This window comes from Barbus barbus (assembly GCF_936440315.1).
Source record: "Barbus barbus genome assembly, chromosome: 6".
In the NCBI taxonomy this organism is placed as follows: Eukaryota; Metazoa; Chordata; class Actinopteri; order Cypriniformes; family Cyprinidae; genus Barbus; species Barbus barbus.
The window spans coordinates 14102894-14127567 of NC_136734.1; the positions used below are offsets into that span (position 1 = coordinate 14102894).

Sequence of the window (24674 nt, forward strand, 5' to 3'; positions counted from 1 at the left end):
TTTCAGATTTTAAGCACAAAAACTATTCTAAAAGAATAAAATATTCACGTTTTTGTAGCAGTTGCCACTTTGTAGAATTGGATCTGAGGTTCTGTTCTCCATGACGGGTTATTCATATCACAGATTCATTTCAAAAACAAAGCAAGTTTGCATTGTCTTAAGTAGGTCAAAACTAATTGTAAACTGAACCTAATTTCCAATACTGTGGCAGTGTTAAGAGTTCTTAGTCTGTTTACAGTTCAGTCAAGTCTGTAGAGTAATGTACTGTAATCATGAAGAAAATGATGAATAAATGTTGTATGATTTCAAAACTTCTTGACCACCTGATTTATAAACCATGAATTGTATGAAATGTTTCTCCTTCTGTTCTTGCTGTATTTACAGTAAAGCGAAAAGATACAATTTTCCACATCCAACTAACAAGATTTTATTTACTCAAGTAGAAAAATAGTCCTTTGTAATCAGTTATCACAAACACCCAGTTAACCAAACCCAGAATGAATGTGCTTTCAGTCTATTTCAGGTCAGGCATTATCAAATCATAATATATGTATGCGTGTGATGCAGATTCTCAAGACCTTGTAGTCCATTTTTTCACGTTTGCAAATTGTCAAAACTGAAGGTTCCCAAAAAGCGATGGTAACGTGTTAGGCTTTGGGTGGGGTTTGTAGCCGATTCGCTCATGGATCATCTGCTCCCTGGTCTTCCCGTCCGTGCCGCCACCTGATGCGCCGCTCATCTCGCTGGATGTGGCGACACCAACTACATCCACCTCATCCCTCTGTTTCTTTCGACTCTGGACAGATATGAGTAACAAACATGGAGATTACTAAAACAAGATCAATCTTTACTTGCACAAAACCATCTTTGTTTAAGTGTATGTTGTAGATCTTTTTATAATAAAAAAAAAAAATATTTGAGCCACTGCTAATTTTGTACATTTGCCCACTGACAAAGAAATTATCTGTCTATAATTTTAGTGGTAGGTTTATTTGAATAGTGAGGGACAGAATAACAACAAAATAATCCAGAAAAACGCAAGAACACCATCCCCACCATCAAACACGGAGGTGGAAACATTATGCTTTGGGGGTGTTTTTCTGCTAAGGGGACAGGACAACTGCACCGCATCAAAGGGACGATGGATGGGGCCATGTACCGTCAGGGGCAGGGCATTGAAAATGGGTTGTGGATGGGCATTCCAGCATGACAATGACTCAAAACACATGGCCAAGGCAACAAAGGAGTGGCTCAAGATGAAGCACATCAAGGTCATGAAGTGGCCTAGCCAGTCTCCAGACCTTAATCCCACAGAAAATCTATGGAGGGAGCTGAAGGTTCGAGTTACCAAAAGTCAGCCTCGAAACCTTCATGATTTGGAGAGGATCTGCAAAGAGGAGTGGGACAAAATCCCTCCTGAGATGTGTGCTAACCTGGTGGCCAACTACAAGAAACGTCTGACCTCTGTGATTGCCAACAAGAGTAGTAAGTCATGTTTTTGCGAAGGGGTCAAATACTTATTTGAGTCATTAAAATGCAAATCAATTTATAACTTTCATTTAGTTTTTCTGGATTTTGTTGTTATTATTTCTCACTGTTCAAATATACCTACCATTAAAATTATAGACTGATCATTTCTTTGTCAGTGGGCAAACGTACAAAATCAGCAGTATTTGCTGAAATATGCTGTAGACAAATGATCATTTCCAGCTCAAACCAGATGCTATTTCAGAGTCTCACATTTGGCATTTTCACAGTTTTTTTAGCTGTATCATTACTGTTAACTACTTCAAACTGGTTTAGGTGTTTGGCCTGCTTGACCATGCTGGCAGAACCTTGATGTACACAAGACGGAAACTGGATGCTAATGTATAATTTGACAGGTATTTGGCTTCCCATGAGTCTCAGTACTGGAAGGAATTGTAGGTGAGTGAGTGAATGTACAGCGCTCTCTTTAATGAGTGAAGCTGCTTTACTATCTGTACAGTACAGTATAAAGCCCATTTAAATAAATGTGACTCGAGTTGACTTTAACACTTGGTTGTTTCAATGTTCTTTTCTGGAAACTAATTTGTATAGAAAGCATCTCCTAAACACCCAGTCCTGTGAAGAAGTGAAGTTACTGGAGGATCGTCTGGACTTTACCTCCAGCTCTTTCTTGACGCTCTCAAACTCCTCCGTATCATCCAGCTTCAGCTCCAGGCGCGTGGGTTTCCTGCGCAGCATCTTCACATCCCCGGCCTCTCGCTGCCTGGAAGCAGCTGTTAGTCAGTTAGTGTGGCTAAACCACTTAGCTATGTATACAGTGTTATTATAGATCTGTGGGATAAACCCACGTTAATTATGCTGAACTCTTGTTCACATTTGTCTCGAGGAAATTAATGTTGGCATAGCTTTACTATTTACATAAATTACTATTCAGTGCAGTCGCGCTGATGACTGCAATACCGACATCTTTATACATTAACACATAGATCAATACTTAAAGCATTAAGTAATGCATATATACCGTCAATTAAATGAATCGAGTCCTGCTGCAGCAATATAACGTTATTTTTTAGCAGCTACATGCTAACTAGCATACTAGCTTTGAACTCTCGAATCTTAAACGGTCACAAACGGCAGAGTATTGAACTATGGAGACTGTCGTTTATTTTATTCAACATGACCGATTAATGGCAAACAATTCAAACTGAAATATCTAACTGTTTGACATCACACCACTTACCGCAATCACACACCCTTCATCTCCACAGGAAGTTCTGAAGAGGATCATGGGAAACGTAGTTAACGCGCATAAAAACGAAAAATAGGAGAGAATTGTTCAGTTGTTTATGTGGTTGAAAGGCCCACAATAAACGTAGTACAGTTCATTAATAAAATAAAATTATATTAAAAAAAAACTTTGATGAATTTAATAAACCCACCCTGAGAAATAAATAAATAATGGTATAACTGTGCGTTCACACCGCCGGCGGCGAGAGCGTCAAAGCGGCCGGAAGTCATTCATTTTCAATGAGAGCCGGCGGCGAGCTCCGGCGAGAGCGGCGCGGCGAGTCTTGGGCGGTGAGAGCGTCGAGGAGAGTTGAAATCAGGTCAACTTTATGGTAATGAGCTATGACGCGGTTGGGCGGCAACCAATCGGAATGTAGAAGTCCTCCGCTTGAGAGGGTTCCAGAGAACGCAGTTCTGTAAACTTTGGTTCCGACCACATTAGTTCCCATGCAAAATGGAAGAGAGATTAGTTATTGCTGTGGCGGGTTTCCCGATAATATTTGACGTGTCCCTGTTTGTGTACAGGGAGATAAATAAATAAAAATTATAGGGTACATTTTCCCGCTACAACGTTTGTTTTTCAGCGGGAATGCAATTTATTTGCTCAAAACAACACCGATTTGACCAATTACATTAAGGCTACACTTCAATCTGGACAGTTTGTAATGTAGGCTGCACACAAATTAATGTTAATTAAAGACCAAGGCTAGTAAATGTCTCCTATAATGTTGAAATTAGACTAGCACTTAACCATGAACACAAATCCACACCACACAAATGGCTTTTCATTGGCTCAACCTACTTGTTTCTTTTGCGGCTCCTTTAAATACAAGACGAGCATACGATCTACGTCAGAGCGTCAGCGCGTCCACGAATCTTTTCTACAGCGTCTCAGTCAGGGCGGCCAGGGCGAATTTTGACGCTCTCGACGCCGGCGGTGTGAACGCACAGTAAGAATACTAAAGCAATCGCTGCAGTCCCCTACAATCAATGTGACTTAAAATGAAAACACGCATTAAAATAAGCCAAAACATCTAAAAATCAAGACTTTTTATTTTAATTAATGTCTTTAATAAATATTAAGTTTGAGCCTGGATATATGCTGTATCCTAATTATAAAACTGTGAATGCTAGACCTTGCGAGTTGTTAAAATCGTAAAAATCCATCATTAGTAAATTATGAACAACTGGAAAAAAATCATGGGGCCAAGCTTTAAATATTATTGTGGACAATATGTGTGACCCCTCTCCACAGAACACGCGTCAGCGTAATATGAATATTGAACTAGACGGTTTCTTTCTGACATGATTTCAACCGCTGAGTGTCGCTATTTAGAGTAAAACAGACGGATATGACGACATACTGTGCGCCGGGAAGCCCGCGTCGTGTTTGTAGATAATACACATTAGGTTTCATATAAACAACCGTTTTCAAAGGAAGCTATTTGTGCGTTTGTTAAAGGATAAAGGGTAAGTGAAGAGTTCGTTGAGCTGGTTGTGTTTATCTTTCATTAGCATCTCTTGGTTCAGGTAAAATGAGTTTCTGAACACCCTGCAGCAGTAACTTACTATGGTAAAGTTACAGTAATGTGTCATGTGGTTGTAATATAGTACTGAATGATTGCTGTATTCATATACATATATGCATTTACATGGTGCTTCAATGTAATTGATAGAATATCACAGTACTATCACAATACTTTTTTGTTTGTTTAGGAGCACAAGTTATTCACCCATCTGAAATTGAATGGTGCCCAGTAACGTTATGTCCTATGGTTTGCTGAATAGCGCTATTTAATAATGTTTTATATATCATTAACCAACGTAAACGTTAGGTTGCTAATAATGTACGATGTAGAACTGTCCGTACATTATTTGTAAATAAGATACTGTGATTTAAAAGTATGCCTGTTTTTCCTATCAGATACTCTGTGGTTGTTGGACAAATAGTTTAAAAGATGTCGGATGAAGACGAAGCTCCAATTGTGAAAAAGGCCAGGATCTTCTATGGAAGCCTTGAAGAAAAGGAGAAGGAGCGTCGTGAAGGAATATCTACCGCTGCCAAAGATGCTGTTAAAGCTGGCATCAAGGCTGGAAATATTAATATCTCCAGTGGTAAGTTGGCTATTTCAAGATAACAAATGTTATTATCAGAACCCAAACTGCAAACCACCACGTTCTTGAAATATTGTCGAAGAGTTTTAACCGTAAGACTACTGTAGCATACAGTCCCCTCCATAAGTATTGGAACAGTAAAGACAAAATTGCTCTGTTGGCTGTGGAGTCAAGACATTTGCAAGTATGATTAAAAGATGAATATGAGACAAAACTACAGAATATTATTAGTCGTTTCAACAAATCAGAATCAGAATGAGCTTTATTGGCCAAGTATGTTTACACATACAAGGAATTTGTTGTAGTGACAGAAGCTCCACAGTGCAACAGAAAGACAGCAACAAGACAGGACACAGGTAATAAAAGAATAACAACAATTAACTAAAAGGCAATGTACGAAGCAGCAAAAACACAATATATAATATAGACAACTATGTATGTACAGGTCAAGTATGTGCAAATTAGAAATGAGAAAATAAAGATAAAATTAGTGAGTGTGGTGAATGGATATAGTTGTGTGTTCCACGTTTATTGTTGAGTGTTCATGAGATGTATTGACTGAGGGAAGAAACTGTTCCTGTGTCTGGTCGTTCTGGTGCACAGAGCTCTGTAGCGTCGACCAGACGGTAACAGTTCAAAGAGGGAGTGTGCTGGGTGTGAGGGGTCCAGAGTGATTTTACCAGCCCTTTTGCTCACTCTGGATAAGTACAGTTCTTGGAGAGTGGGGAGGGTTGTACCAATGATTCGCTTAGCAGTCCGGACTACCCTCTGTAGTCTTCTGAGGTCAGATTTGGTAGCTGAGCTGAACCAGACAGTTATTGAAGTGCAGAGGATGGATTCAATGATGGCAGAGTAGAACTGTTTCAGTAAGTCCTGTGGCAGATTGAACTTCCTCAGCTGGCGAAGAAAGTACAACCTCTGCTGGGCCTTTTTGACAATGGAGTCTATGTGAATATTCCACTTCAGGTCCTGAGAGATGGTGGTGCCCAGGAATCTGAATTACTCCACTGCAGTCACAGCGCTGTTCATGGTGGTGAGTGGGGGGAGAGCAGGGGGGTTTCTCCTTAAGTCCACTATCATCTCCACAGTTTTGAGCGTGTTAAGCTCCAGGTTGTTGAGACTGCACCAGACAGCCAGCTCCTTAACCTCCTGTCTGTAAGCAGACTCGTCACCGTCCTGGATGAGGCCGATCAGTGTGGTGTCATCTGCAAACTTCAAGAGCTCGACAGAGGGGTCTTTAGATGTGCAGTCGTTGGAGGGAGAAGAGCAGTGGGGAGAGAACGCAGCCCTGAGGAGCTCCAGTGCTGATGGTTCGAGTGCTGGATGTGAATTTACCAAGCTTTACTAGCTGCTGTCTGTCTGTCAGGAAGCTGTTGATCCACTGGCAGACGGAGGTGGGGACGGAGAGCTGGGTTAGTTTATTTTGAAGGGTTTCCGTGATGGTGTTAAAAGCGGAGCTGAAGTCCACAAACAGGATCCTCACATAAGTCCCTGGTCTGTCCAGATGCTGCAGGATGAAGTGCAGTCCCATGTTGACTGCATCATCCACAGACCTGTTTGCTCTGTAGGCAAACTGCAGGGGATCCAGTAAGGGTCCAGTGATGTCCTTCAGATAAGCCAAAACCAGTCTTTCAAATGATTTCATGGCTACAGACGTTAGGGCCACAGGTCTGTAGTCATTCAGCAGTGATCTATTGAAGATCTGTGTGAAGATGGGGGCCAGCTGATCAGCAGAGGTTTTCAGACAGGCTGGTGACACACTGTCTGGACCAGGTGCTTTCTTTCTTTTGTTCTTCCTGAAGACCTAGCACACATCTTCTTCGCTGATTTGAATTGTAAGTGTGGGGAGAGAGGGGTTGCTGGAGGTGTGAAAGGTTGTGTGAAGAGGTGTTCTGGGCGGGTGTGGGGTGATCGTTCAAAACGACAAAAGAACTCATTCAAGTCGTCTGCCAGGTGTTGATTCTCCACAGTACCGTGGGATGGTGTCTTGTAGCTGGTGATGTCCTTCATTCCTATCCACACTGAAGCAGGATCACTGGAAGATAATTTTTTCCTGAGCTTGTCAGAATAATTCCTCGTTGCCACTCTGATCTCCTTTTCCAGTGTGTATTTGGCCTGTTTGTACAAGACTTTATCCCCTTTTCTGTAAGCATCTTCTTTGGCCTGATGGAGCTGTCTGAGTTTTGCAGTGAACCATGGTTTGTCATTGTTGTAGATTAGATGAGTCCTGTTAGGAATGCACATATCCTCACAGAAACCGATACAAGATGTTACAGTCTCTGTGAGCTCGTCCAGATCGATGGAAGCGGCTTCAAAAACAGTCCAATCAGTCAGGTCGAAACAGGCTTGTAGATCCCGCTCTGTTTCATTAGTCCATCTTTTAACAGATCTTAATATAGGCTTTGCAGACTTAAGTTTCTGCCTGTAGGTTGGAATAAGATGAACCAAACAGTGATCAGAGAGTCCTAAAGCTGCTTGTGGAACCGAGTGATATGCGTCCTTTATCGTTGTGTAACAGTGATCCAATATATTACTGTCTCTGGTGGGACATGTGATGTGCTGTCTGTATTTTGGCAGTTCGCGGGAGAGATTTGCTTTATTAAAGTCCCCGAGAATGATTAAGACAGAGTCCGGGTGTTGTTGCTCACTCTCTGTGATCAGATCAGCGAGTTTCTGTAAAGCTGTGCTCACGTGCGCTTGCGTATTTTGGTAAAACAAATACATGTTTTACCAAATAAAAAGAACAGCACTTTTAGAGTCCATCCCACTCATTGAAGTATTGGGACAGTTGAACATGAGGCAGATATAAAAGATTAAAAGCTATTATTTAGTTGCAGATCCCTTGCGCACAATCACAGCAGTGAGTCTGTGACCCATAGACATCACCAGACTCTTGGTCTCATCTTTGAAATGCTTTTCCCAGCCTTTAATGCAGCCAATTCCAATCGTTGCTTGTTTTGGGGAGTTTCTGCCTTTACTCTCCTCTCCAGCTGGTGAAATTCATGTTCAATCGGACTTAAATCTGGAGATTGACTTGGGCAATCTAAGACTTTCCATTTCTTTGCCCTTATAAATTCCTTGACTGAACTGGCAGGGTGTTTTTGGTCATTGTCCTGATGCAATATGAAGCACTTCCCAATGAATCTGGTGGCATTTTCTTGAATATTGGTAGGCAAGATGGTTTTGTACCCTTCCAAATTCATTCCGCTACTGTCATCATATATTAAGTCATCAGTAAAGTTGAGAGGCCTGTTCCAGAGGCAGCCATGCATGCCCATGCCATGACACCACCTCCACCATGCTTTACAGATGAGGCTGTATGCTTGGGATAATTGCAGTTCCCTTTTTTCCTCCACATTTTTGCTTCCCATCACTTAGATAAAGGTTCATCTTTGTCTCATCGGTCCATAAACACAGTTCCAAAACTCTTCTGGCTCACCTTTGTGCTTTTTTGCAAACTCTAATCTTGCCTTTCTATTTTTGGTGCTGGTCAGAGGTTTGCATCTTGCTGTGTAGCATCTGTAATTCTGTGTCAAAGTCTCCTGAGGACAGTCGATTGTCAGAGCATCACCCCAGCTTTCTGGAAGTTGTTGGTGATTTTACAGACACGTCTTTTAGGGTTCATTTTCACAGCTTTTATGATTTGTCTGTCATCAACTACTGTTATTTTCTCAGCCGATCAGGTCATTGTTGGTTGCTGGTGGTTTCCAAACTCTTGATTTCTCCATGCCCTTTGTTTTTGCTAGAGCTCTAATTGACGTCCTCTTTTCCTTTAGCATCCAAATTGCTTGCTTTTCTCTAAAAAGCAAGATATTACAATTTTTTTTCTCTGAAGAAGTCAGCTCCCTCATCTTCATCCTGGTTTGTGTGTGTCATCATCGAATGCAAGATTCAGAATACAGAAGTAATGTATATAACTGACACAACATTCTCTGCTTAATACCTGAAGAATTAATGCAACAGGACACAGCTGATCACTTAGAAAGACCTGTGAGGAAACTGTCCCAATACTTATGCTCACATCAGATAGAGGGATGAAACTCTAAAAGTGCTGAACTTCTTAGCTGGTAAAACATCTATGTGTTGAATCACCCAATAATAAAATGTGACATTCTGTAGTTTTGTCTCATATTCATCTTTTAATCATATTTGTAAATGTCTTGACTCCACAGCCAACAGAGCAATTTTGTCTTTACTGTTCCAATACTTTTGGAGGACACTGTATTTCATTGGAATTTCTAAAGCCTTTAAATGATCAACGTGATTGAAACTGTGCTGAAAATACTGTTACACAGAATCTGCTACATGCCTTCTGTTGTCTAGTTTATACTTTCAAGCAAGTAAAAGGCTTTTAAGTGTAATTTTTTATAATGTTCCCTTTTTTTATAAATTAATCAAAAGTAACTTATGTTAGTGATACTTCAAGATGAACACTTGCTGGACTGAAGAAATTCATTTTTTTAGAAAAATTATATTAAAATGTAAGATTTTAAAATGTATACATTTATATTTTAACAAATCTTACTCGGATATGATACATTGGGGTTTGAGGAACATTTATTTCTTAATTTCTCAGTTATTTAACTTGTATAAAAGCTAAAGACCTAAACTAAGCCCATAAAACTTAAATATCATCTTACTAAGACATAAGTGGGAGTTATAGAGTGACCTTTTGCACCAAATAGCATGATTTTGATCAGTTTGGGCCTATAAATAAAACTTTTTTTTTTCTCAGACATTAGCTCCATATTTTCATTGTATCATATTATACAGACCATATAAGCCTGATATATCAAACAGGATGCAAAACATAAACCTCATGCAAACCTTTTTTTTTTTTTTTTCAATTGTCAGCTAATCTGTGACTATTTGTGACAGGAAATGATGTTTGTTTGCTCTTTAGCAGTATCATTTGTTTCTCTTTTCCCTCTCCTCAGGTGAGTCTATGGAGATGGAGGAACGTGTGAGTGAGCGACAGGCTGAAGTGCTGGCAGATTTTGAGCGAAGAAAGAGAGCGAGACAAATCACGGTCTCTACTGATGATGTAGAGGTCAAGGCCTGCCTCCGAGCTCTTGGCGAGCCAATCACGCTGTTTGGTGAGGGGCCTGCAGAGAGACGAGAGAGGTGGGTGGCCAGATTTTTATAACTATTGGTAAGCTTTGCAGCATATTCTGGGCAAGAATTGCTCACTTAGATGTGAAAACCAGACATTATACCATCTGACCGACAAACAAAATAAATATAAATATAGAAATATATAATTGGGGATTTTCACTTTTGGAGAAATGACTTAATTTGAACATGGTATTTATATTTGAAGCTAACATTGGTCTGCATTTATTTGATGCTGCAAAAATGAAGAAAAACAGTAATACTGTAAAATATTATTAAAGTTTAATTGAAATGTTTTATATTTTAGTATATTTTAAAATGTGACCTGTTCCTGTGGTGGTAAAGCTGAATTTTCACAGCCATTCCTCCGTGTCACATGATCCTTCAGAAATCATTCTAATATACCGACTTGCTGCTCAAACTTTTTATCATCACACATGAAAACAACTGTGCTGTTTAATATTTTTGTATAAACCTTGATACATTTTTGCAACATTAAAAATATTTAAATATTATTCAGTGTTGATACATTTCATTCATCCTTGCTCAATAAAAGTATTTATTTCTACCAAACCATTGAAAGGTGGTGTACTTCTGCATATTGTGTTTGACATTACATAAACACCGTATCTCAAATGACAGAATAAAACAGAAACAAATCTATTTCCAGTGTTAGTGGTTTCTGATTGTTTTTTTTCCCTCTCAGATTGAGGAACATTCTTTCAGTAGTTGGTCCTGATGCCTTGAAGAAATCAAAGAAAGAGGATGAAAAAGCAAAACGGACTCAAGATGAGGTAAGAATACCTGTTTGATTTGTCGTATCTTAATTTCAGGAAGTTATACTAGACTGTCATAGATTTGAATGACTAATGGAAGTTGATTGTCTATGCATGCATTCTGTGCAGTATCAGCAGACATGGTACCATGAAGGACCTTCAACTCTAAAAGAGGCACGTATTTGGTTAGCCAAGTATTCTCTACCCAGGTAAACAGAGGACAGATATTATTTTCCTGTATCTAACAATCTAAATATAAAATGCAGCAAAATGTATGTATTGTCTATTTTAAAAGTTAGTTTTGTGTTTTTGTTTGGTTCTCCAGGGCAGTGCAAAGGTTAGATGCTGCAAGGGCACAAAATGAGATTCCAGAGTCTACAAGAACAGTTAAACAGCAAGAACTTCACAAGAACCTACGGGTATGCCAAGAAAGTGGAAAAAGACACAGGCTTATGATGATGTAATTTTCTTTCACTTTTAATGATGTATGTAATTATTGTTTTATTTAGAATGTGAATAACTTCTGCAGCCAAATTGGTGATGACCGTCCAATATCTCACTGCCAGTTTAGCCCCAACTCTAAGCTGCTTGTGACTGCATCATGGTATGTTTTACTTTATATTTAATTGTTATTTATTCATTTGTTTTATATACGTCATTCACAAAAAACATTTGTTTTAAGATTATTTATATATGCTTTGTATGCCAGTGGGAACCATCAATTTTAGATTTCCAAACATAGCTTTCATAGTATTGTAACAATCCAATGAGATTTCTGTATGAACAAGGTCTCATACAACTGGAGGCATGGCCCACACACAAACATGAGAACTTTATAATTGAGACAGCCTCAAATAATTTACATGACGAGACAGAAGCAACTCAGAAATACATATAAGAACTGTGGCTACTTCTCCAAGATTCTTAGAACAATCTACCTTTACCTAGTATATGCACTGACTTCCTGGAAAGTGAGGATTCTTTCAAAAGTAGTGCTTGGAGTAGTTTATGCTTATCAGGAAACTTGCATTAAATAATAAAAATAAATATTTGGAGTGACCATTTTGCCTGTAAAATATAAGTGATCTTCCTGTTATCTACGCTTTAACACAGTTTTTTTTAAATTATGTGCAGGCTGGTTGTTGGACATAATGTCTGTTGTAGGCTCTAGGACTAAAAATTCTCTGGATTAATAAATTATTTACAAAAAGAATGTTTGGAAACAAAACTAATAATTTCTATATAATATTTTAAAATATGATTGAGCATGGATTAAAAGGCTTGTTATATTTGGTATAAAATATTACTTTGTTGTAGGAGCACTCACTCAGGGACTTCAGTAAGATTGTATCAGAAAAAGATTTTAGAATCTTTTTATGTTAATTAAAAAAATCTTGTATAATTTTAACTGCCGTATTTTTGTTTGCTTGGCTTTTATTTTGTTTATGTAACTCTTGTATTAATCAACTCAGTTTTTGGCATGCAGATAGCCTTAGATGCTGACATGGCATTTAAAATAAATAATTACTACTTTGTTGTAGGAGTGGCTTGTGTAAATTGTGGAAAGTCCCAGATTGTACACTTATACGCACATTAAGAGGTAAATATAACAAATATGTTCTGTATCCTTGATGTGTTTTTTTTAAAGTTTTTTTTCATTCCTGTTTACAATACAACTTTTACCACTGGATCCATTGAAGGTGAACTCTTCTTTCTCAGGCCACAATACCAACGTGGGAGCGATTAGCTTTCACCCTCAAGCCACACTCACACTCGAGGAGTCGGATGTCAATATGGCATCCTGTGCTGCAGATGGATCTGTTAAACTGTGGAGTTTAGACAGGTGTATATTATTGGTATTCATTAAAATTCTGTCTCCATTTCTGAAGTAAAACATTGTAACATTTACCTGTTCTTATCTGTAGTGATGAGCCTGTAGCAGACATTGAGGGGCACTCTATGAGGGTGGCTCGGGTGGCCTGGCATCCCTCTGGGCGGTTTCTGGGAACAACTTGGTATGAATTTTTTTTTCTTCTGTTTTTTATATATATATATATATATATATATATATATATATATATATATATATATATATATATATATATATATATATATATATATATATATATATATATATATATATATATATAATTTTTTTTTTTTTTTAGCAAAACAGTGGTATAAATATTGGTGTTGGGATAAAACTTTTGTCATATTTATCAGAATTGTCTTTTTCTTTTCTTTTTTGCTCTTTAGCTATGATAACTCGTGGCGACTTTGGGATCTTGAAGCTCAAGAAGAAATTCTCCATCAGGAGGGTCATAGTAAAGGTGTCCATGACCTGCAATTCCACCCAGATGGCTCTCTGGCAGGAACTGGGTAAGGGCCTCACACTGAACCCAGAGGCACTCCACTGTTTTTATAAAGGAACAAGCACAACACAAGTCTATACAGTTACTTTGTTCTTAGGAGTCCAAGTATGTTTAGTGTAAAACCAGCCAAATAAAAAATTATCTTTAATCCATCATACGTGGTATCTAATCTTAACCCTGATTCCTCTGATTGCAGCATTGGTCCTGCAATATTCGCATTACCAAAGAACCATTTAGTCTTCCACTTTATTTTGCGATTGGTCATTTTGTCTGCTTTTGATTGGTTGAATTATATTTTTTATATATATATTTTATATTTGAATTGCATTATATTTTTGATTGAATGTTTAAAATGATTTACATTTGGCTTATTAATCTTTCAGTTGTTGTGTTAATGTTATTCATACAGTGGTTTGGATGCATTTGCTCGTGTCTGGGACCTGCGGACTGGTCGTTGTATCATGTTCCTTGAAGGCCATCACAAAGAGATTTATAGCATCAATTTCTCACCAAACGGGTAAATAAAAGAAGGGGCATATGAATATTTAAAAGATTTAGTAAGGCTATTTACTGGTATTTGAGCTTTATTTGATAAGTACCCCCAAAATTTTCCTTATACAGGTTTCATGTTGCAACAGGAAGTGGAGATAACACCTGTAAAGTGTGGGACCTTCGTCATAGAAGGTGTATGTACACAATCCCTGCCCATGAGAACCTTGTGTCTTCAGTCAAGTTCCAACGTAAGTAGTCAAGATTCGAGTCAAGAGAACATTTATTATCAGTCATTTAGAGATTATTCATTCAGATATACAAATACTCATCCTTTACTCTCCCCTCTTCTCAGCAACCTCAATAAATTCCCAAAATAAAAAAAGCACTGTGGACATTCACCAAAAAATGTGTTTTCCACAAAAGAAAAAGTCACATGGGTTTTGGGTGAACAAATATTTGATAGGATTTTCGTAGGTCCATAGGTCTACTGACTCTCAAAGTGAATGAGTCTTTCACCTCAACTGAACTTGCAAGTTTATGCAACATTTTTGCAGTCAATATTAACAGAGTCTGTTCCTTTTAGCTAACGATGGGCATTTTTTGCTGACTGGTGCATATGACAACACAGCCAAAGTGTGGACCCATCCTGGCTGGTCACCTCTGAAGACTCTGGCAGGTCATGAAGGGAAGGTCATGGGGCTTGACCTTTCACCTGACGGACAGCTCATTGCCACCTGCTCATATGACCGAACCTTCAAACTCTGGATGGCGGAGTGAGATTCTGTTTGTCTTGATGCATTTGAATTTTTAAGTTTAGTTTTAAAGAGCTGGAAAACAACAAAGGAGATCTTGAAATTAGAAGCTGTTTGACAGTTTGGTTCAATTAAAACAGAAATACAGTTAAATGTTCCCCACAGTTTGAATTGTTGTAACAAGCAACTCTTATTCTAGTGGATTATCTAAGATCTGAAATCCATCTGTCCATTCTTGAATTGTCTCTCATGTCCATGTATCCTATTCCATTTTGATCAGTGAGTTTTGCATTACTGATCCACTGGGTATCCAAATAAAATGTATTGTATTGTCCCAGACAATTCTGTAAAGGAATCTGTGGTTTCCGGACAGTGGGATATCCACTGTAAAATGTTTTTGTGCGTAATGTACGTGAATCTAGCGCCACCAGCAGCAGAGCAGGCAGTGCTTGCAACAAGGGCTTCTGTGGAAGCGATGCTCTGCCACTGCCACATTGGCCCATGCTGAGGGTGGTTGATCTGTGATTGGCTGCTTTATAAAGGAGGGCTTGGTCTCCAGTGGTGCTTTCTGGCTGTAGGTTCGCTGGTTTTCCACTTCAGCTTTAACACCCAGAAAAGCTGCCAGGTCCAGGTCTAGACCAGTGGCGCCCCCCCGAGGTAGAGGAGTGTTCTGCCGGCACTGTGGACAGGGGATCCACATCTAGGGGAAAAAGCACATCAGTTCCAAACATCTGACACTGCTCTGCTGTGGTATGTGATACAGTGTATTAACTGTCAAAATAAAAAATTCAAATCACGTTTATATACACCTTTTATATAATACAGATTCAAAACAACTTCACAGTAAAAATAGTGATGGTTTTCAAACAGGTTTATTAAGCAAATCTCCATTGGTTCAGACAGATAGTCCCGACCCCCAATCTCATGCCATTGGTTGATGACAAAAAGTCAACACCCCTGAACAAAGCAGGTCTGGTTGCAATATTTTTCATGTTCCCGTCTCTAAACAAAATAGCCTACATCTTAGCTGTGAACTCTTTTAAGTTATGGAAGATGACAGCTTTTTGCAATAATGCCCATGAGAACATTAGTAATTTATTTAGGTAATGTCATAAATATTTTTATTTTTGTAACTATTGTAGCAATAAGAGATATCTTTCAGATATCTGAAAGTAAAAACTTGTTTAATCTCTTCATGAATTCAGGCAGCAATTGAACTTGAATTTTTTTTTTACAGTGCAGTGATATATCCGACTACAATTTGTTAATGCTATATTATTAGCAATTTTCCACCTGCTAACCAAAAGCTAAGTAAACATTGCTGTATTTGCACTTTGAAATAAACAGGTCGAGCAAAAACAGTGATATTTGTGATGGTAGCTTGAATCGCACCTGCTCATTGATGAGGGTGTCCAGCCGCTTCAGACAGGCCTGGCAGAACGTGTGACCACAGTAGAGTTTGCGGGGCAGTCTCTCTCCCAGATTATACACACTGTAGCAGATGATGCAGTCCAGTTTCCGGCTATCCCTGGAGTTATGTGCTCCAGCCTCCACGTCCTCTTCCACAGGAGCCTCAGACACAGGCCCATCCTCATCCGAGACCCTACAGAATGAGCTCAATATGATACAAACAACATCGTGTGTTTGCCTGAGATGTTCAGTGCTGACTGCTGACATTTATAATGGTTGGTTATTTGTGGCCAACATAACTGGCCTAAAAGTTTCAGTACAGAGCCAGCAATAAAAATGTACTTGAACGATTAAACTTATACAATGTTCCTGAAAATATCAAAGCAACTTCAAACATCCACTAAAATGTCTTTGAAACCAGTTGGTTAAATTGCAAAAATGCCACAAAACCAAAAACTAATTATTTACACTGTCCCCACAATGTTTTACTCTTCCAGATACACAATTTCAGCCGTTAAAAAGTGTGTAAGCCGAGCCGCATGTATCTGTTTACTATTAGTGGCTGGCAGCAATGAAATTTGTATACACAAGATGTAATAGTAAAAGATCTGTATACTGTGGGTTCTTAACAGTGTTCTCTTCTTTTTATTACAAACAAACACAAAACATAACCAGAAACATACAATGTGCTCAATCAACTTATGTGAAATATTTGATGAAAAAAAGTTTTATTTGCATGATTTGTCAAAGTAATTTCATTTTTATACTGAGAGCTGGAACCATGTTTATTTAATAGAATTCATCATTGCAAATATAATTCAATTATATTAAAATTTAATAAGAAACATGCATAATCTTAAGAAAAAAAATTGAAAAAATCATTTTAAAATGAATATAAAAATGTTTTTGTGAATAAATTACTTTTTTGTCATTCGTTGTATTTCATTTCCATTTGAAATAAGCATAAATTCCAATTAATGTCAAAAATTTTATATCACAAGCAATTTCCTGTAACTTCAAAAATGAATTTTCCATGCACAGGATCTACCTGTCCACTTCATCCTTGTGTCTATTCTGTGTGTCACCAGTCTCTTGAGGTTCTGCAGTTCCATCCATGTTTAATGTACCAAAAGTCCAACTTCTGTCAACATTTTACAGCCAAGTCTGTCTTGGTTTCTCCATGCTTCACATCCTTTGTCAGATAGTTTAACACTTGAGTGCACCCTCTGTTGTTTTCCCTGAAGTTGTCCTTGCAGTTTCCAGCAGCAGGGGCTCTGTCTTTGTTGCCATTTGCTCTCTCTCTCTTTCTCTCTCTCTCTCAACCAACCACAACTGCCTTTCTGAAATGGAGGGCAAACAATGGTGTGCTTCCCCAGAGCCTTTAATATTTAAGTACCGCCTGCCGCTGTGAACCTGTGCCGTTACACACACACATAATTGCACGCCCACCCTTTTGAAAAAAGAAAAACCATTGGTGCTTGTGGGAGGAGAGATGCATGTTGTTAAGCAGGTGTTTTAATAATTAGTCCAGAGCTGCACATTTATGCATCTTCAGAACTCTTGGAATTAACTGCTCTGTTATTTTCTTATTAATTAAGTAATGTTTTCATTCTGTCTTGCATATATCTCAGAAAAGTTCTGAGAAAGTTCAAGAGTGAAGGAAAGGGCCACAGACACAATGGCTTATGAGAAGATTTGGGTTTAGTTTTGTGGAAAAACATGAAATTAAAGACATCAGACATGTTTAGGGTGCAAGAAAGTAAAATGGGAGGAGGGCGTATCGCTTTACAGTCACAAAACAGGCCTGAAATTCAAGCCTAGTCACCCACAGACAGTCTGTCATCAAGGTTTGCCTGCCAAATTAGTTCTGAGGCCTTCACCAGCCCCATATATAGTGCAGCTACGGGATGTTCGTATTGGCAGATAACTATTATTACTGACCAGGAGAAAGTGAAGTGGAAGGGGGTACAGCTAAATTAGAGTTACATTAGATTTAATGAGGGTAACTGAGATCTGGTGACCTGTTTTCCTAAATGTTGGGGGACTTCAGGGCGGTTTGAGCTGATTAACTGAGATGCGATGAATCACTCCGGATCATCAAGAAAATGACACAATAACAGCTGAGAAATGACAAGAACACAGTCCTGAGTCTAGTGATGTCAAAACAATTACAGTAAATCAGAGAATCCAGAAAGTAATTGCCCCCCTAAATCTAATAACTGGTTGTTTTCAGCAACAACTGCAATCAAGCGCTTGCGATAACTGGCAATAAGTCTTTCACATCGCTGTGGAGGAATTTTGGCCCACTCTTCTTTGCAGAATTGTTTTAATTCAGCTACATTGGAGGGTTTTCGAGCATGAACGTATTGTTTAAGGTCATGCCACAGCATCTCAATCAGATTTAAGTCCGGACTTTGACTTGGCCGCTCCAAAACCTTAATTTTGTTTTTCTTGAGCCATTCAGAGGTGGACTTGCTGGTGTGTTTGGGATCATTGTTCTGCTGCATTACCCAAGTGCGCTTGAGCTTGAGGTCACAAACTGATAGCCGGACATTCTCCTTCAGGATTTTCTGTTAGAGGGCAGAATTCATGGTTCCATCAATTATGGCAAGTCGTCCAGGTCCTGAAGCTGCAAAGCAGCCCCAGACCATCCCGCTACCACCACCATATTTGACTGTTGGTATGATGTTCCTTTTATGAAATCCTGTGTTGGTTTTACGCCAGATGTAACGGGACACACACCTTCCAAAAAGTTCAACTTTTGTCGCATCAGTCCACAGAATATTTGCTCAAAGGTCTTGGAGATAATCAAGATATTTTTTGGCAAATGTGAGACGAGGCTTTGTGTTCTTTTTGATCAGCAATAGCTTTTGCCTTGGAACCCTCCCATGGATGCCGTTTTTGCCCAGTCTCTTCTTATTGTTGAATCATGAACACTGACCTTAATTGAAGCAAGTGAGGCCTGCAGTTCTTTAGATGTTGTTCTGGCTTCTTTTATGACCTCCTGGATAAGTCATCGTTGTGCTCTTGGAGTAATTTTGGTAGGCCAGCCACTCCTGGAAAGGTTCACCACTGTTCCAAGTTTTCTCCATTTGTGGATAATGGCTCTGATCGTAATTCGCTGAAGTCCCAATGCCTTAGAAATGGCTTTATAACCCTTTCTAGACTGATACATATCAACTATTTTGTTTCTCATCTGTTCTTGAATTTCTTTAGATCGTGGCATGATGTGTTGCTCTTTAAGCATGCTTCACTTTGTCAGACAGGGGTTCTATTTAAGTGACTTCTTGATTCAACAGGTCTGGCAGTAATCAGGCTCGGGTTTTTCTAGTGAAATTTAACTCGGCTTTCTAAAATAATGCAGTTAATCACAGTTCTTTCGTGATTTAACAGGAACAAAAGTAACAAATCAGATGGATATCCTATCTGACAAAACGCATGAAGTAACCAGGTGTAAACAAGCCCTAACGGTCTTTCCTCTCCCTCCCTCAAAAATCAACTGACATGATAGTAAAAGGTCAGAAGACTGAATCCATACAGCGTGCCACACAGCACAAGACATAACATGAATGCACGCAGCCGATAAAAACACGAACTGCGTGCAACAATACAACACATGTGGACAAAAGAGCGCATGGCCGAGCGAACTCGAGACCGCACCCTCACAGAACGAGACAGAACATGGCGCGCGAGTGTACGAACGCACGGCTCGAGCACACTCACATGACGTGGCCTGAAGGGAGTGTCAGGGCTCTGTCACAAAACCATGAATAACACTAGACCGAAGTGACAGAACCCTGCCAGTATGGTAGAGAATTAGACTAGTTAAATATAAACTTTTTAATGCTACTTTTAAATGCTTTTTCAATATTGATAATAATTATAATTGTGAGGTCTAGCAAAGAAGGATCCTATCTTACAAAAATATGAAAGCCAGTTTTATTATATTCCCTTTCATTAATAAATATAATTAAAAATAACAAACTGTTTCTTTGCATTTATTTTAGTTATGGTCAGTACTGCGTTGGCAGATCACATGGGGAGGGTACTTTTTACTGTGTTTGTGGATGACCGTCAGCCACCACCGAAGACCTTTTTTGACCCAGGAAAAACCCTGACAGATTTTTTCCCTTAATATATGAAATCATCATTTAAGAACTGCATTTTGGATTTACTTGCATTATCTTTGTGTAATATTAAAATGAGTTTGATGATCTGAATCTTAAGTGTGACAAATATGCAAAAAATGTAACAAAAAAAAAAAAAAAACAGGAAGGGGGCAAAAACCTTTTCAAGCCACTGTATATAAAGCAGCACAACGGTTTTATAATAAATGTTTCTTGGACACCAAATCAGCATATTAGAATGATTTCTGACTAATGATGCTGAATATGCAGCTTTGCCATCACAGGAAAAGATTTTAAAATATATTAAAATAAAAAATTTCTTTTACTGTATTTTTTGATCAAATACATGCTCAACATAAGAGACTTCTTTCTAAAACTTTGAAAAACTTCTGAATATGTTGTCAGCTATTCAGGGCTACGTCTGAATGTTCACCAATTTAGAAAGATTTATTTTTGGAAGCAGAATGATATGCCATAATAGAATTCAGGGTTTAATCAAGCTAAACCCTGACTCATTCGCTTAAGCAATACAATATTCAAGCTGTACTAAAATACACAACAAAACAATAGGTATGAAGGCACCATTACTTACTTTGGGCCAAGGGCTAGTTGACAACAAAAATGTTATATTTACCTTTACATTTAGATATTTAGCAGACGCTTTTATCCAAAGTGACTTACAATTGAGAACAATAGAAGCAATCAAAATCAACAAGAGAGCAATAATATCTAAGTGCTGTGACAAGCCTCAGTCTAACACAGTACAGATAGAATTATAAAAAAAATATTTTTTAAATAAATAAATAGAAAGAAAACAAGTAGATAGAATAGAAATATAATAGACAATGCTTGTGTTAGAGGGGCCATTTAAAAATAAATAAAAAGAATAGAAAAGGCTAGTTTTAAGAGGGTATTTTTTATAATAAAAATAATTTCAAAAATCGTCGTTCCAGTCCTGTATGACTTCCTAATGTGAAAAATATAAAAATAGATTTTTAAGAATGCTGGGAACCAAACAGCATTAAAGGCCACTGGCTTCACACACACAGACACATGGGTAAATAATGACAGAATATCATTTTTTGGGTGAACCTTTTAAATAATACAAGAGTTTGTAATATTGTTAGCATAATCATGAATCATAAACATTTTAAAATAATAATAATGTTCAAATGTAATTAAGCTAGATCTACTGTATGTCTAACATCACTGCGGTACAGTGATGTACAGTAGCTAATGAATGCTTGTGTAACTTCAGACCGTTACTCTATTAGATTGTGTATGTTTGCTCCGGGTGTGTGTTCACGGTGTGTGTGTGTGTTCACAGTGTGTGTGTGCACGTTGGATGGGTTAAATACAGAGCATGAATTCCGAGTATGGGTCACCATACTTGGCCGTATGTCACTTCACTATTGTGTGTTTTATCAATATTGGAATGCTGTATTGACCAATCATTTGTGGAGGACCTTAAAATATCTTAAACTAAATCATCTTAAGATAATCAAATTTCTTTGAAGATATAGTCGTCATCTTTATATATATAGTACTTTATACAATACAGATTGTGTCAAAGCAGCTTTACGATATTAAACAGGAAAACAGTGTTGATAGTGCAAGAGGACAATAGTAGGCTAAACACTCAATTTTCCAGTTAGTCATTTCATCATTGATTCAGGGATATTATCATCCAGCTCAGTTCAGTTCAAGTATCTGTGCAATCAAGTCAAATTGAGTTCCTTTGGCCTTAAAAACGAGTAAAATGAGTAAAAAATTGTAAAAATACTTTCCTTTAATCCTTAACCACTGTAAAAGTCACAGGGTCTTTGAACATTGCTGTAAACAATGGGTGACCTTAAAAGTCAAAAAGGTTGAAAACCCCTTTCTTACAGTGATGTGCTGCATCCTACACTTTACACCAACAGATGACAGCACTGAGCAAATCTTCTTGCATTAGGTACACTTGAGCTTCATAGCTGTCAACTGTAACTCACTTAAACATTTATAAGAATTTTCTTTTGCTTTGCCATCTCTAAATGTTCAAGCTATATTATTAAGCAGTGATATAAGAGAAGGACGGGACAGAATATTTTCTTCATAATAGCAGTTTCGATTGCTGCAGCATATTTGTACGTCTCTGATTTCACATGATGTTCACAATGTGCATCTGCTGGCACAATGAGGGCGATCAGACGTCATTGGTCCTATCAATCCTCTGTTTAGTGTGCGCATGTATCTGTGTGTTTTGTGTAGTTTGTCTTTGCATGGGAACTCACCTTGAAGGGCACCACACAGATCTCAACTTTCCCATGCACTCTTGATCCTTATCTCGCGTGTAGGGTTGTGTTGTGGTAAGAAATTATGACATATGTAAATCCCATGATATTGTAAACACAGAAAAAGATGAGGACCTGCTTTTTAAAACGAGATCTCTCTAGCGGTACTACTGTTTTAGACTCCGCCTTAACCATCTACCCTAAATAAGATTTTTTTTTTTTTTACCCTAAATAAGATGAGACAAAGGAAGACAAGACAAAGTAATTAGAAGCACTCTGAAACTGAATCCAGTGTGCTAACATCGCCATCTAGTTCTCAACCTTTGACATCACCCCATACTCTACACAACAATATTCAAAGGCCTTTAAAACAATACTTTAAAATATGCTCACAGTTTCTACCCTTTTTTTAGAACTTGGCTTATCTAGAAAAAGTAAATTTATTTTAACCACATTTGCAAATTATTTTTTACAAGATTTTATTAGAATGTTACAGGTCTAAAATTCACAAAAGGAGCTTACATTGTAAGCAAGGACCACAAGCAAGGACCACAAAACCAAAAGTCCACAACAAATGTGCCATTTGGGAAAAATGAGTTGAGCGGAGTTCAATTTAATGCAAATATTGCAACAATGCAATGCAATGCTTTATGCAACAACTAGGACCAACAGCAGTGAAGACAATGGAGCTCACGTGATACAGCTGGATACTGCGGTGACTCAGTGACTCCCAGCGAGTCTAAACTGTAGTGCTATGGGCACATATTTAATGCTCTCACGAACTTGAGATACCTGCCTCTACCAGCTGGGTGTGTCATTTGATTATAATGGATAATGTTTAATAACTACAGGCTTAAAATGGTCTGAGAACTGCATTTAGCAAGTCACTGCAGAGTCATAACTTGGGCAACTTTAAAAATTACGTTAAAAACATTACGCAAGCTACCACATGAGGAGGAACTTGTTTTTGTGAGTGTGAGAAAAGATTTGATTGGTTTCAGTAAGGATCGAGTTGTTTCCTATTTCCTGGTTGATTTGTACAATTTACCGCTGTTTGTTTTAGGAGTTCATGAATTGCGTGCTGCTTTTTGTTCTGCTTTTACAAGTGGTGTTATATTCTCAAAGACTTCAAATGAACTTACAATACCATCACAGTACCATAAAAATGTCACACCCAAGTCACTGAATGAGAAAGAGAATGACACACAGAAAGTCAGACAATGAATGACTTGGTGTGGAATGTGATTCGGCCACTTGCATGTTTGACTAGGGAACAAGGCTCTGATAAGTTCCTGTTGGCTTTTTTTGGGTCACCGCCACAGGATTTGAATCAAATCATAATACCACGACAGTTTCCGCACTGGGTCACATGATTAAATGGCCCAACTGCTAATGTGTTTGAAATCATGAGCCATTTGCATTTGGTGTTTATATTCTAATATTAAAAGGATTATTTTTGTTCATTCTTATATTCAGCTATGAACATGAGAAAATTATCTAGCTTGTTGAGGTGAGATGTGCTTCTAAGTGATATAAATTAAGAGTCTGACCTGGTGGATGATAAATGTGTAAAAGGAAATCTCATAGACCCAAGCAATGTCTAGAGACCAGAATATCATGAAGACACACAGATAACACACTGTAACTTAGAAGCAGGACATAGCAACACATTTACAGCCACCCACAACAACCTAGCAACCACACTGCAACATGCTAAAAAATAACTCAAAACAAGCAACTGCATAGCATCCACCAGAGCCAAAGCTGTTTTTAGGCAAGCATCCAAAGTTAGCAAAAAACACAGGGAAGGAGATCAGAAGCCATTTTTATTTTTATTACACAGAAAAACATAGTTGCGGCTTAAGATCATTTTCCCCAGTGGTAGAGCTGGAACTTGGTATCTCCCAATAATAATACCATGGCTGTGTTTAAAATCGCACGTTATACCCTCATTCACTATTTCCAACATTAGTCCACTAAAAATGAGCAAGTGAGTTCAAAACCAAGTGCGCTGGAAGAGCAGCCAGTATTGCATAGTTTGTGCTTGCTGTTTAATAACCATTTGAAACTAGTCAGCTTCAATACTAATGGAAAGAAATATACATCTCGAACTCATGGAAGCATATTAACTGTCATGAAATGACTTACTAATCAATTGAAAATAAATTTATATCTGAATGATATTACTGTGTACCCACATTGGACCAGCGGGTTTGGAAAATGGATTGATGGATGATTCAGCATCTTCTGGCGAGATGCGGGAATTAATTTGGCACGACCCTCACAGTGCATTATGGGTATTCACTAGCCGTTGTGGGTACATCAGTTGTACACTCATTATTGCAGTGCATTATGGGATTGAAAGAATACCCTCGCTAATATCCATTATAGTTTCGGACACCACTACGGATGGCTATCTCATCAAATAGTCCCCTATTTAAGGGTATAATGAGGGCGATTTCGGACACAG

The 24674-nt window shown here is 38.2% G+C and overlaps 3 protein-coding genes across 7 annotated transcripts; 1 reads left to right on the top strand and 2 right to left on the bottom strand.

Moving 5' to 3' along the window:
- Window positions 1–411: 411 nt before the first annotated feature.
- Window positions 412–2764, bottom strand: LOC306871467 (anaphase-promoting complex subunit CDC26-like). Of its 4 annotated transcripts, none has more exons than XM_079419424.1 (3): window positions 2729–2764; window positions 2146–2251; window positions 412–796 (listed from the first exon to the last, which is right to left on the bottom strand). In XM_079419424.1, exons 2-3 carry the CDS (start codon window positions 2224–2226, stop codon window positions 611–613), a joined length of 267 nt encoding a protein of 88 aa, XP_079275550.1. In that variant the 5' UTR covers window positions 2227–2251; window positions 2729–2764; the 3' UTR covers window positions 412–610. The 4 variants fall into 4 exon arrangements, with proteins under 4 accessions (XP_079275550.1, XP_079275548.1, XP_079275551.1 ...); XM_079419422.1 differs by having other exon boundaries at window positions 2146–2261; XM_079419425.1 differs by having other exon boundaries at window positions 2510–2737.
- A 1345-nt stretch (window positions 2765–4109) lies between these two features.
- Window positions 4110–16134, top strand: LOC306870672 (U4/U6 small nuclear ribonucleoprotein Prp4-like). The gene is made up of 14 exons (XM_079418072.1): window positions 4110–4245; window positions 4700–4890; window positions 9828–10014; window positions 10709–10796; window positions 10908–10987; window positions 11104–11197; window positions 11288–11382; window positions 12320–12378; window positions 12498–12621; window positions 12704–12793; window positions 13035–13157; window positions 13560–13667; window positions 13772–13890; window positions 14226–16134. Exons 2-14 carry the CDS (start codon window positions 4734–4736, stop codon window positions 14417–14419), a joined length of 1518 nt encoding a protein of 505 aa, XP_079274198.1. The 5' UTR covers window positions 4110–4245; window positions 4700–4733; the 3' UTR covers window positions 14420–16134.
- LOC306870673 (RING finger protein 224-like) lies at window positions 13908–17151 on the bottom strand (the record flags this gene model as incomplete). Of its 2 annotated transcripts, XM_079418074.1 has the most annotated exons (3): window positions 13908–15094; window positions 15787–15997; window positions 16853–17151. In XM_079418074.1, the coding sequence occupies 3 exons, from the start codon at window positions 16918–16920 to the stop codon at window positions 14813–14815; spliced, it is 561 nt and encodes a 186-aa protein (XP_079274200.1). The 2 variants fall into 2 exon arrangements, with proteins under 2 accessions (XP_079274200.1, XP_079274199.1); XM_079418073.1 differs by lacking the exon at window positions 16853–17151 and having other exon boundaries at window positions 14813–15094; window positions 15787–16071.
- Window positions 17152–24674: the final 7523 nt, after the last annotated feature.